This window comes from Enhydra lutris, unplaced genomic scaffold, assembly GCF_002288905.1.
Source record: "Enhydra lutris kenyoni isolate GAN:26980312 unplaced genomic scaffold, ASM228890v2 scaffoldscaffold5, whole genome shotgun sequence".
NCBI lineage: Eukaryota > Metazoa > Chordata > Mammalia > Carnivora > Mustelidae > Enhydra > Enhydra lutris.
In genome coordinates, this window is record NW_019154089.1 from 32,825,985 (window position 1) to 32,839,970 (window position 13,986).

A 13,986-nucleotide genomic window follows, 5' to 3' on the forward strand; every position below is an offset into this window, starting at 1 on the left:
GAACTGAAGCATGTGACGAGCTGAACTAGATGTATTCTTAGGTCCCGTTTTTATGCCTGAGAGGCTTCCACTGGGAAGCGTGGTCAGGCAGGCAGCAGGTGGGAGACAATCTGTCTCTCCATCTTCCTTGAGTCTTGAGAAACAACCCTCAGGACACAGGGGCTATATATTTACTCCCCACAAGACCATACTGTCCTGGCAGTCTGTGGCATGGAAGAGCTGCTGGCCCTCAGCTTGTCCACAGCAACCCTGTCTGTGGCATGAAGGCCAGAAGTCACAGCTAGTGAGGAATCTAGGCCATCAGCCCAGCACAAAAACACCAGAAAGACAGGACTGATCTGGAGTTCCTCCTCTGCTGGGACTAGAGTGTGCTACAAAAGCTTCCCTAAGACGTATGTTCTAGAGGTGGGTACTTGGCCTAATGGCCAGTCTCCTGCTTCACTCACTAGCAACCCAAGTACGGCTGATGGAAAACACAAGCTCTGGAACAACGTAACACACTTGACTTCCAATCCCCACCTGACCATCAAGGGCTGGTTATGAGCCTCTCCCAAGGGCTCACAGTTATTATCTTCAGTGGCCTCATCTGTAAAACAGGAATTGCTAAAGGACCTGTCTCTAAGTCACCGTGAGGGACAGGTGCAATGGTAAGCAGCACTTGGCAGTTCCTGACATACAGCAAGGGCTCAAATGATGATGATCCTTAGCTATTTCAGCGCTGCCGTATTATACCAACCACTCCTCCTAAAAAACCGAGTAAGGTAAGATCCAAGGCTCTGACAACTTAAGAAACCAAATGTGTATGTCCAGAGCATTCAAACCTGCCCATTCTTCCCCACAGACGTACCTGTACACTCTTGTGGGCTATCTCTCCAGGTGTGGGCCAGTTGATTGCATCTCCAAAGTCACCAACCTGCAAGACACATTCTATGAGGGCCCTGGGGTGGCCTTGTCTCTGCCATTCAGCCCCTCACCCCACATACCATTCCCCCAAGAGATCAGAAGCCATAATCAGTCTGTCCACTACAACCATCCACACTGGAGGCCCAGAGGGGCTCCGCCACTACTGAGAAGATCCAGAAGATCCGGAAGCTCAGAAGAGGCCACCCCTCTTTCTTCAAGAAAGTCCCCTTCGGTTGCTTAGGTCTCCTTACCTTGCTGCCTTTGCGCTGTTTAGGAACTGCCGCCCTCACCACTTTGGCTGGAGCAGAATGTTCTGTGGGAACAAGAAGGGAGAGGTGGTTATGCAAAACCCATGGAGGGGGGCCACCACTAGCTCCTCACCCTTTTTACCATCCCTACACCATCAAAGAACCTGCAGGTTTCCAAAGGAGGAAGACGTGGTGAAGAGGGGAAGGACACAGCAACAACTGTACCAGCCTCTCGGAAGCAATCACAGAAAGTGAGATCATGGACACAAACAGCGGCCAACAGCCCAGGAACTCAACACTGAAGCAGAAAGGCCCTCCCGGCTCTGCACCCTCCCATAAAGAGGGCCCTGAGTCCTGGGGAGGGTAAAAGTCCATGACTGAGGCCATGCCAGAGCCGGCTCTATAGCGGAAGGCTCCCTAATCCCAGCAGATTCCAAAAAGGAAGGATCTGAAAGGCCTTCTCGGGCTCTAATACTGTGGAAGCCTGTGTGTGAGCAGGCCCAAGCTAGTGATCACCGGGAAGGCAAGATAAAAACCCTGAGCTGGCAAACAAGTCCAGGGCTCTCTCTTCTAAGCTTCCCCATCCCCTTACCCAGGCCAGCTCAGTCCTCAATGACTGCAGTCAACAGAAGGGTTAGCCACTCAGGAAAGACTGCTCTCCAAATTCCCAAAGCAAAAGTGAGACCCACTTGACTCAGTGGTCCCGCCTTTAGGAATTTATCCTAATCATACAAATTAGATGCGTGTTTAGAGTTAACGTAAAAACCTGTAGTACATAACAGAAGTGCTATGTCTAACTTTAAAAAACTGAAAACCTTTCATGTCCAACAGCAGAAAAATGGCTAAAGAAATTAGTTCAACAATTTTTAGAGCCGTCATTAAAAAAGAAAATGCTCTCTGCCAGAGATAAAGGATATGAAAAGATAAACGCAATAAATGAGAAGAGTTGCAATATTATTTACTTTTTAAAGATTTTATTTATTTGTTTGACAGAGAGACAGCGAGAGAGGGAACACAAGCAGGGGGAGTGGGAGAGTGAGAAGCAGGCTCCCCACTGAGCAGAGTCCAATGTGGGTCTTGATCCCAGGACCCTGGGACCATTACCTGAGCCGAAGGCAGACACTGAACAAGTGAGCCACCTAGGCACCCCTGCAATCCTATTTTTATAAAACAAATAAAAAACATGTATATTTAGGGGCACCTGAGTGGCTCAGTAAGCTGAGCACCAATTCTTGGTTTCAGCTCTGGTCATGATCTATCTCAGAGTTGTGAGCCTCACACTCTCAGCGAAGTCTCCTTGAGATTCTCTCTCCCTCTCCCTCTGCCCTTCCCCCTGCTCGCTCAAGTTCTTTCAACTATTTTTAAAAAGCCCCATGTATATGCACATACACACCAGTAGGAGTATCCAGAAGGCCATATAACCAAATATTAGCAGGAGTAAAGTAGTATGTTAACAGTGATTTAATTCTGTTTGGAATTTTCTGGTCATTTCAACAAAGACATGGGCTTTTTATAAAAAGAAAAAAAAAATTTAAAGGAAGTAACTCTAAAAGGTCTGGTCCCTTCTACACCTACGCTTATTTTCCAAACACACTTCTGAAGAACAAGGGTTTCTGAATCTTGCCACCCCCAGAGAGCCATGGGAAAAGGTACATCCTGGGGCTCTGCTCACCCACTTCTCTCCAATCACCTTGACTCCACTGTTGGCCAACCATGCCAAGGCAAGAGCTGCCCCCAGTCCCTGAGCAAAGAAATCTCCCTAGTTGGCCTCAAAGGAATTTTTTACCCTTTGAACAGACCCATGTTCTCTTAATGAGTAGAAAGAGCCCGTGACTATTGTGAGGCCACAGTATTCTCGACTTTCAAACCCTACCGGAGCCACTGTCCCTCAAGATACCCGACAGACCTTCAGAGAGCTGGAGCTGTGGAACCCAGCCCACAGCCTCTTCCATCCTCAGTGCCGGACAGGGGAAACCCAGAAAATCTCTCAGTCCCAAGAGGATGAAGCTTGTAGAACCAGGGAGCTACTATGCACCAACTTTCTTGCCAATCCTGGGTGGCCCCGAGAAGCTTACCACCACCCAGTTCCCCAACTGGGCTGCTGCTTGAAGCCAGAACCCAGCAGAAGCAGCTGGTACAGTATCATCTCCCTTGACTACACCTGAGTTATGGCCGTAATCACTTCTCCAAGAACCCATGCTCCAGCCCCCAAAACACTCCCTGCATGCTATCAGGACAAGAGCAGGCCAAGGGCCTGCAACTTTAAGTTCATTAACAAGGAGCAGGAAAAGAGAATCAGGCTCAGAGAGCAAGGTGTTCCTGGAGACTTTCCTTGAAAAGGTGAGGAAAAGTTCTTCAGGTCACGGTTTCTTCTAATAAAAACCCTTAAAATTGGGAGGAGTCCTATCCTGTGATCACCCTGCCTGACATTTCACCCACCAAGATCACAAAGGGACATGTAATGTACTGAAAGTTGGGGCTTCAATTAATGGGAGAGCCATCTTGCCACTACAAGACCACAGTGAATCCCTATTCCCTCACCAACTCCAAGATGACTTGAGAAAATATGGCTGATCTGGACATACACAGGAATATTCTTCAAGGAGTCCTATGTGCAGTTTATTGAAAAAGCCTCATGCCTAGCTAGCCCCCTGCTGCCCCCAAGACCCATAGTGCCCTGCTCTTGTTCTGCTCACAGCTAGAACTTTAGTCTCCCTCTACTCTAAGGAAAAACAAAGTCTCCTAGAGACATAAGAGTGCACTAGGGAGAGAGAACTACTTCTGCTGTTATGTAAAATTCCTAGATCTGTTAAAATCCTGTGGGGGCCTAGGAGAAGCCGGGAAGGCTTGAATGCACTGCTGTCAGGCCCTGTGGGAGACCAGAAAAAAAGACTAGGCTTTCTGACTTCAGAAATCAGAAAATCAGAAATCAGAAATCAGAAAACACATTCCTTTCCGGGTCCCCATCCTCCCCACCCCCCAGCATCCTCCCTCACCAGGCAACCAACCAACACACTCTTCAGCTCCACAATATATACAGGGCTTGGCATCTGAAATGGCTCCCAATGAAAACCAATCTTTTGTACAGGTGCCAGTCCCCACGTCCAGTATCATCCCAGCCAAAACAGGGAATAAGCCCCCTCCTTCCGCCTCTGCGTTCTGACACTTGGGCCAGCTGCCACTGACCCAAGCCCAGCTCAGGAAACACTAAACTCACCACCCTGCACCTGCACAAGAAAACAGTCATAGAAGGTTAGAGCAGCAAAAAAGACCATGGTTCTAATCCCTTCTGTGTGCAGATAGGGAACCGAGCCCTGAAGGTGCCTCCCTAGGAACAGCCAGGATGAGAGCCAGAAGTCCCAACTCTCTTTGTTCAAGTGCTCTTTGGGCTTGCCATGAACCCCAGGTGTCCACCGGTAGGTTCAAAACTCCTTCCTGGTGCCATCTTGATAAACTGAGTTACTGAAGACAGAGATAGGTTCTCAGATACTGGAGGTACAAGTGTGGTGAGGCAGGCCCTGCTTGAGGCCCATCCTCCTTGATAAAGGCAAGTCAGGAGCTACCAGGTAGCTGGAAAAGGAGAAAAGCCACTTCCTATCCCACAGGACCATCCTCAGCTAAGAAGTCGGTAATGATTCTAGTTCCAGGGGGTGAAGGGGCTTCCTAAATATACACCTGCATTTGGGTCTTAAATGAAGCCCACCAGAACCTCTCCTCTACGTCTGGTTGTGGTCGTCGGGGTGGAACACCAGGAGACTTTGTGAACCTGGATCCGCATGGCCAACTCACCATTTTCATTCAGGTTACTGAGAGCGGCAGGCAGCAGGGGAGCTAAACCACCACGGCTAATGTGGGATAGCAGGGAACGAGGTGGGCAGAGGTGGGTGCTGAGCGGGGGGAGGGCAGAGGGCAGCTCCCCTGCAAAGTGGAGCGGCTGACTGCGTAACACGCCGAGATTTGCTCTCTCAGCCTCAACTGCCGACCCTTCATCCAAACACAGTCGAGGAGAGCAGACAGGCCATCGTAACCACACGGATTTATTATCTACTACACATTCTCTGCCCCCGGAGAACCCCTCTGAACGTGAGTTTCCTCATCTCTAAGACTGAAGTCCTGATTATCTCACAGCACAGCCGTGACGGTTCCCTGAACAGAGCAGCAGAGGGCCCAGCACACAGCAAAGCAAAATACTTCAATTCAGATTCACACACAAAGTTTACTACTTCCAAGTAATCTTCATCCTCATCATTAAAAAGGAAAAAACAGTCTCTCAACATGAAAAGAATCAGAATGTGTGGAGAAAAACTCCTCAGGATCAACCAGCTCAATTCCCTGATTCAGATTACAAGTGCCTGCCCCGCTCCCGCCAACTCCAGCCTGGCCCTTCTTCCGGAACCGCCCTGCATAGACAGGCTGGGCTCCAGGGCAGGTTTCCCCAGGAAAGAGGAAAGAAAAGAGGGGGAAATTCACCAAAGGTCCCCGGGGGAGGCTTTGGCATAAGCCCCTGCCACGCCAGAGGAAGGAAGAGCACAGGGAAGGCTTGGAGTTCTGACTTCAATTACAAATCCCTTTCTGGGTCCCCTCCCCACCAGCCTCAATTTTTTACATAGCATGGAAGGAAGAGAGCCTGGCCCCCAGGAGTATCTCTCAGCCTACAACGGGACCAAACCCATAAACACCTGGTATAAAGCCAGATAAAATAAACAAACACACACATTTTCTATACTGTCTTGTTCTAGAAAAATCCTAATGCTACTGACCCTTTGCAGTAAAAGCAACCCAGAGGGGCCAGATCCAGGAGACCTCAAGAGCAAAGACTGGTCTCCCAGTGAGAGACTAGAAGCTTTCAGGGAGAAGGCACAAGGGTGAGTCGAACTCATCAGGTCATGGACAAAAGAACTGGTAAGAGGGAGAAGCTAGAAATGAAACTGGGGGACAAACGTGGGTAAAAGGTGAGACCAGGCGGGGCCGGATGGTAGAGACGCTGCAGGCCTGAGTGGGTGGCCAGAGAGTTCAGCCTCAGTGCCAGCAGAACGGACAAGACCTAATGTTTATGTTGGGGCTGGTACCACTGCCTGAAGATTGGCATCTGAAAAGGGTGTTTACCCTGACTGGAAAGAACTTCTACCTGGGGGAACAGGGGAATTTATTAGGTTAAAGAAGGGGCTGCATTACCCGAGTTCATACTCATCCACCTGTGGACCTTCATCTGGCCATTAGGTCACTCTCCCTGGGGAGCCCTCCCAGACCCCCACTCAAGTGCCTCTGCTCCATGCTCTCCCAGCACTCTAGCCCTCACCCCCTGATTACGTGGCTCCTTGAGTACCACATAATCAGTAATCCCAGTGTCTAACTCAGGGCCTGGCAACATCTGTTGAATGAATGAGTTCACAAACCCATCTCCTCCATGATTTTATACCGAAGAAAAGAGGCTTTGCTTTCCAAGTGCTAATTCCCAAGGCTACAGTCTCACCCTCCCACCTTTAGTCAGAGCTCTCCCCAGGCAGAAAAACAAGAAACCTAGGCACTGCTGGCTTCCAGAAAAACCCCACACCCAGCCATGCCTTGACTCTGAGGCACCCGATTACCTGCAATCAGGGCTGGATCCTAATCCAGACTCTGGCACTTGTATAACCTTGCCGGGGAGCGGGCACTACCTCCCATCCTGCCCAAGCCTCACCTTCCTCAAATGAATGGAAAGGTAGTAACATGAGGTCTAGAGGTATGAAGGGAGAGAAGGCAAGCCCTTGACCACTGAGATTTCTCATGCAAGCAGAAGAGATGCTAGCAATCAGCTGTGGTCAGAATAGTAACAAGTGCTTATGAAATGCAGTAAGCCCTTACTAGATGCCATGCATTGCTGGAACACTGAGCTATTTTCTCTAATTGGTCTCATTTTACAAATGAGAAAACCAAGGCACAGGGCAGAAAGATTTGCCCAAGATCACAAGCACCAAGCAGGACGACAGGATTTGATGCCAAGCAGTGTGACACTAAAACCTGTGCTCTCAACCACTAGGAGGACAGTCCAAGTTCCCTGCTCACTGTGGCCCACAGGGCAGGCCCTCAGTAGCAGGGATGTGGGGTTATCATTCTACACACTGGGGAAAACCAAGGCTCACTGCAGGAAAACCTAAGGTCATAGAGCAGGGCAAGTCACAATCCCATGACGGGACGCCAACAATCTGACAATCCCCCTCTCCCTACACAGAGACAGGCAAGGGAAAAATGCCACCACGCACCCAGCTGAAGTCCCTACTTCTGGCACCTCAGCAGCCCTGGTGCGGAAAGAGGCACTGCTTCCAGGCCCAACTCCCAGTTCTTCCACTCCTGCCTCTGCCCCAATGTAATGAGGTTCTGGTGGTTGGGGGTTTCCAGCTAACATGGATTCTACCCCCACCTCTAGCCTCCCAATATGGGGAAGGCCACCACTATCTGCATAAGCTGCAGCCTGGGACCATGAATGCAGAAGGCAGCAAAAGCAGCTAAGAAGAAGGTGAGGCACGAAGAGTCTGGGTGACATCGCCCACCTGTGCTCATCCCTCCTATGCCAGCCCAGGGGCAGAGTCTGAAAACCTGGTATATTCTCAGCTATCACCCACCCCAGAGATTGGGCTAGGGTCACGGAGGAGTTTGTTGACCATAAGCCTCTCATCCCGTCTCCACTGACCCTAACAGCTCTTAGGCAGAAACCTTCCAGAGTAAAAAAGATGCTGAGCTAACTTCCTCCCCCCTGCTCACCAGTTCCTGCTGCTGCCATTGCCACCACTCCTCAGAGACCTCTCTCTGCCCACCCCTCCCATCCTGACTCCACCATACCTGTGGATGAAACGGAGAAAGGGGCTGGAGGGCATCCCTGTGTGGAGGTTTGGGGTGTGGGGAGCCTTCAGAATATCAGACCATCCTGAGGCTTGGCTCAAAGGAAGCTGCCGGCCACAGTCTGTGCCCCTTGGCCTGGGAGGAGGGGCAGGGCCACTGGGCTCCAGTCACATGGAGCTGCCTGGCCTGGCCCAGGCCCATCCCCAATGGACTATCTTTAGCCTGTGGTGACCAGGCAGCCTGGCGCCCCCAATCTCCCTGACCAGACATGGACCTTGCCCCTAAGGCTGGTGCTAGCCCCTGAAGTCCCACCCACAAACTAACTAATAAACATCACAGCTGCGACACACAAGCACCGAGCGTCAGCACCCTAACCCGGCCTTGCTGAAGAGCACATTTGGTTCTAGGTTCGAAGAGCTGTAGTAACAACTCCTGTTGACTGGGTGCTAGTCTAAGTTGCTTTGTAGGTGTTGACTTTACTAAGCTGCCTCAAAAAGACACTACTATTCCAGTTGCTCAGAAAGCAAAATGGCCTAGTATATATTATGGATGACATTACTCACAGACCTCAGCATTAATTTCAGATTTCTTCCAAGGAAGTCTTCCCTGTGAGTGCCCAATGTAAACTAGGAACTCTGGAGAAAATTCTAATTCAGTCTGTAACTTGGGGTCTTCAGAGCCACCCCCAGAAATGACTGCAACTATATCTCAACCCCACTCATCACTTACTGAGGCTGTATTACGTCCTTGCAAGGTGCCAAAGTTCCCCTCTCTCTTGTTTTTTCTAAGATTGTATTCATTTACTTGACAGAGAGAGAGGGGGGCAGGCAGACAGGGAGGAGTGGGCTCCCTGCTGAGCAGTGAGCTCGATGTGGGGCTCAATCCCAGGACCCTGGGATCATGACCTGAGCCAAAGGCAGACACTTAACCAACTGAACCACCAAGGCGCCCTTCAGATGCCAAAGGTCTTTACATACAGCAGCTCATTTGTTTTTCACAACCACTCAGGAGGTAGGGTTTGGATGATTCCCAGATCACAGATGAGGACACTAAGGCTGAGGGGCTAAATGACTTGTCCAAGCTCAGCAGGCTACCAGGTTCCAGAGTGGGAGAGAAATCCTCATACAGACTGACCCCCTGGGCTTTGTCAGCCTGTGACACACCTTTTGTGGACAGTGACCACCAACCACATGGGCTAGGGATTTTTCTACCTTGCCTGAAGGCCTGTGTAACCCCAGACTGCAGCACATACATGGCAGGCCCACAGTCAACATTTGACTCAATGAAGGAATTTACCTAAGTATGGGTGCTTCTCAAAGAACTCCCAAAGCGTTCTCTTCTGGGAGGAAAGGTGAGTGACCCCTCTGCATCACGACTGGATAGCACAGCGGTACGGTCCAGCACCGGCAACCCCTGTGGAGTCTAGACCTCTGTTCTGTTCTCAGACTTGGAATCGGTGAGCTTTAACCCAAACCAGTTTGTGGAAAAGAGAGGACAAGAGAGGGTATGCAGCAAAAAACCACACAGCACACGAACCTCCCAGATGTTCAGCCTCCAGGCCTCAGGCCGTAGCAGAAATCCCAAGGCGGGCTGGCAGCCTTGGCAAGCCGGGAGGCACATGTACCAGCTAAGGGGGCAGCAGCAGCACCTGCTCAGAAGCAGGCAAGCTCTCCCCTCCAACGACCTGGTGTTGCCAGGGCTTCTGAGTTTTCCCAGAAAAGCAGAAAAATAAAGTAGAATTTCCTGCTTTATAAATACTGCTAAACAGTTCACCTTAAAAAAAAAAAATCGTCTACAAGCCAAATTCCACTTCTGGGCTCCCGCATGCTCTCCTAAGCCCTGGATTTCAGGAGCCACCCCTCTCGGGAAGGTTCTGAGGCACAAGTGATGCTCTGCTGCCTGCCTGACTCCACCATCCTGATGTGGGAGGCTACTAACCTGAAAGTTGATTTTCCCATTCCCTAGTACTCACCCACCATCTCAGGTAATACAAATTCATTTTTTAGAAAGATCTTGAGAGAAGAGAGAGTGAGCTTGTGCACTAGCAGGGGAAAGGCAGAGGGAGAGGGAGAAGAAGACTCCCAGCTAAGCAGGGAGCCCAAAGTGGGGCTCAATCCCAGAATCCTGGGATCATGACCTGAACTGAAGGCAGATGCTTATGCAACTGAGCCACCCAGGCGCCCTTCATTTTATTGTCTTAACCTAATTCTCTGCTTCAAGAGGCTTCTCAGCCTCCCCCGTCCCAATTACTTCGATTATCACTTTTATTGGAACCGAGAGGCTCTGATACCCAGCCAAGGGCAAAAGGGACTTGAGAAGGCATCTCCTTGTACAGACAGGAAAAGTGAGCCCAGGAGGGGCCAGGCTGTGCCCACCGTGGCCAGTGAATTGTTGTGGAGCTGCCGCTGAATACCCAGCTCCTGCCCCCAAGTCCAGAGCTCTCCCAGCTGGTAGGGAAGCCAGTTTCCTGCCGAAACAGACTATGCTCTATGCACCAGACACCCACTCATGGGAAGGGGGCAGGGCATGCGTGGGGGCTGGAGGGCAGGCTTAGGAACCCAAGCGTTAGAGAAATTGCCCCTGTTTTTCAGAAAACAAGTTCTCACATGGAACTGGAACACATGACAGAGGAGGAGTGCTCTTGTTGAAGCGGATCTAGGAGGCAGAGGTCATTTCTACCTCCAACTTTTTTCTTCACACCTCCCCAGGGCTCCCTCTGCAAGACAGGATGCAGGCAGGCAAGACTGATCCCTTATCCGTGTGGCAAGGTAGGGCAAAGCACCCCCGCCAGTCCTCAGTTTCCTGCTCTCTGATATCACCGAGCCTTAACAGCTCCAGCCGTACAGGCTGGGTCTACCTGGCAAAGTGCAACTCCATGGCAGTGGAAGAGACCTGCCGGGAATCCTGGAAGCGGATGGCAAGCTGGAGTTCTTGGGTAGGAACTAGTTATCCCAACCCAGGTCAGCCGGTCAGCCCCTGCTTCCCAAAAGCAGCTGATCTGTCTCTTTTGAGGATTTCGGGCCAGGGGGCCCCTTCAGTGCCACGTGCTCCACCCCCGCTGGGAAAGAGCAGAGCCCTGGGAAGCCATGGGTGAGGAGAGGGGGCTGCATCACAGGCAGACTTCCCACCACTGCTCAGATGCCCTCGAGCCAATGGCAGGCCCCTTCCCCTTCAGCAAATGAAGAAGGTGTCTGCGCTCTACCCAAACCCCACAGCATCACCAACGTACTAGGCTGGGTCCACCCAAAGCTGTTCTAGCCATCAGTTGGCATCAAGAAAGAGAACCCACAAGGCCGGGGGCACGGCCAGATCGGACTAACCTTTCATGCACTTGTAACTCAACAGGCATTAACCACACCACACAGGAATGAGGGCCAAACAAGCAGGTCTGAGATGGAGGCAAAAAGGCAATATATATGGGAGATCCCAGAGCCAGACAGGATCTCTAACTGTGAGGTTTATGACAGCTGCTAGCTCACACATTTAGCAGCTTAAATGAGGTCCTCATTAAACACACAATGCATGGTATTTTTTTTTCTCTCTTTGAGATAAATCTTCTGTCTGGTGCCTAAAAAATGAGTGAGATGGATTATGATTGCCAGATTAAAAAAAAAATCTCAGGACGTACCTAATTAAATTTGAATTTCAGATGATCAGCAAGTAATCTCTCAGAATAAGTATGTCCTATACAATATCTGGGACACTTTATACTAAAAAATCATGCACCATTTATCTGAAATTCAAATTTAATTGGGAGACTTGTATTTTTACTTAGTTTTACTTGCTAAATCTGGCCACCAGGGGAAGGAAACACCAGGAAAGAAGGTCCACTGCCCCATGTTCCAGGACAGTGGGGGTGGTGAGCAAAGCCCTGGGCTGGGAGTCAAGGGATGGGAGGCCAGCACCAATGCAGGTGCTAGAGCCCTTGCTGTGTGAGCTTCAGGTGAATTCCTATCTGGGGGTCTTCAGTCCCTCCATTCAGAGGCCTATGGTTAGGATGGACGGGATCCTGTTATCTGCAGTCCTTCCAAGCCTAACATCCTTTGACTTTTATTCCTACATTCACTGATCACCCTAACTACAACTTTAGATGAAGCTAGCTTCCCAGGGGAACAAGCTACCATCAAAACCACTGCTACAAAGGATATCAGCTCTAGGATTTCATTTTTTAAAAGATTTTATTTATCTGAGAGAGAGCTAGCATAAGCACAGGGAGGGGCAGGCAGAGGTGGAGGGAAAAGCAGGCCCCCCCGCTGAGCAGGGAGCCCGGAGTAGGACTCAATCCCAGGACCCTTGGGATCATGACCTGAGCCAAAGGCAGACACTTAACAGACTGAGCCACCCAGGCGCCCCCTCCCTTTTTAAAGATTTTGTTTATTGTACTAGCTAATTCTAAGGTAGGTCTTCTCTGGACACATTTAGGAGTTATTTTATTGAACCCAAAGAGTTTCAATTGTTAAATTCTCATAGGGGTTACCCAGAACTACAACACCGCATCTAACATTTTAAAATCATGGCTGCACTTCTTAAACTGGTAGTGGGTACATCAGTCTCATTTTTATATTTTATATTATTTTTTTTAAAGATTTTATTTATTTGAGGAGTGAGAGAGAGAAGAAGCAGGGGTAGGAGTAGAGAGAGAGGGAGAAACAGACTCCTGAAGCAGGGTTCAACTCGAGAACTTTGGGATCATGAGCTAGACCAAAGGCAAACACTTAACTGAGCCACCTAGGTGCCCCTATTTTATATTAATTAAAATTAATATTACATCTACTTATTCATCATTAAATTTAACATATTTAGATTAAAATTAAAACATTTAATACTTCTACATTTATGTTTTTTTAAAAAGTATGTTTAATAATTTTTCTAAAAATATTTTAAGTAATCTCTCTAACATCCAATGTGGGGCTTGAACTCACAACCCTGAGATCAAGAGTCACATACTCTGACTTGGCAGAGCTGTTCTGATGGATGTGTAACCCAAGCCCCCTCCCCCTTTACCTTCTGCTCAGCCAGAGAAGCCTGTATGAAAAGCCCTCACGTCACAGCTGTGGAAACTGGGACCAGGGAGCTAGCAGGCTTGCAATACCACTTGGTGGAGAGGGAAGACTTGGTTTAAATGCACATTCCTGGATTCCCTCGAGCTCTAGGAATCAGTTTGAGGAAGACAGAGCTTGGGCATCTACAGTTTTAGCAAGCTTCCTATGCAATACGGGTGCCAGTTAATGTTTGAGAACCGAGCTGCCTGGGAACGAGAGTGCTGGGAAGGAACCCCGGTCTCCGACCCTCGGACCAGGGTCTCCCGTCTGCAGACAGGAATTAACAGGCTCACAAGAGCAGGACATAGCATGAGTTCATTACACACACAAACAGCAGCCACAAGAGGGATGCACAAGGAGCACAACCCCTCCATTTACCCATGAGTTCAATCTTTAGCATTAGGAACCAAGACTCATCAGGCCAAGAAGCCACGGGCTCAATGTCTTGACAGACGTGAGGTCACAAAGGATCAGTCTGGGCTGGGCTTGGGGTTCAGTTTCACAACGAGCTCCAAACTATGGCTGTGCCAGAAGGAGAAGAATGAAGGCTCTTTAAGGGAACTGTTTGCCTGCCCCCCTCCTTCACAGCCAAATAATCTCCCCTCTCTTAGGCTAAGCCTGTTCCTTGCTCATCCAATGGCCCCAACGTCTGGGTCTGCTACATAGTAACGGCTGCCACTTACTAAGCTTTCACCACACAAGCTTCCTGCTGCAGGTTTTCTGTGCATCATGTCTCCTGATCCTCACAACGGTGGAACTCAATCCCGGTTTCAGAGGCTAAATGGCTAGCCAAGGTCACAGTGAGAAGACACCTGACCCTAAGGATACGAAATCCCAGGCTACCCGAGGGCTCTTCTGGCAGTGCAGGAGACAAACATTAGGTTCCTCAAGTCCCCAAAGGGCTCCAGCTCATGTGTGCAGGCTGAACAAGGGACTGAGGCCACCAGCGCCAGAATCTGCTTCTCTGAGCCTAT

At 49.8% G+C, this 13,986-nt stretch overlaps 1 protein-coding gene across 1 annotated transcript in view; it reads right to left on the reverse strand.

Moving 5' to 3' along the window:
- Nucleotides 1–13,986, reverse strand: part of LOC111140868 (La ribonucleoprotein domain family member 1) — a 58,986-nt gene that overhangs the window by 23,692 nt on the left and 21,308 nt on the right. Inside the window, exons 2-3 of the mRNA XM_022493101.1 lie at nucleotides 1,155–1,216; nucleotides 848–913 (exon numbers count right to left, since the gene is read on the reverse strand). Of these exons, the coding sequence (XP_022348809.1) occupies nucleotides 848–913; nucleotides 1,155–1,216 (128 nt within the window). The remainder of the gene's footprint in view (nucleotides 1–847; nucleotides 914–1,154; nucleotides 1,217–13,986) is intronic.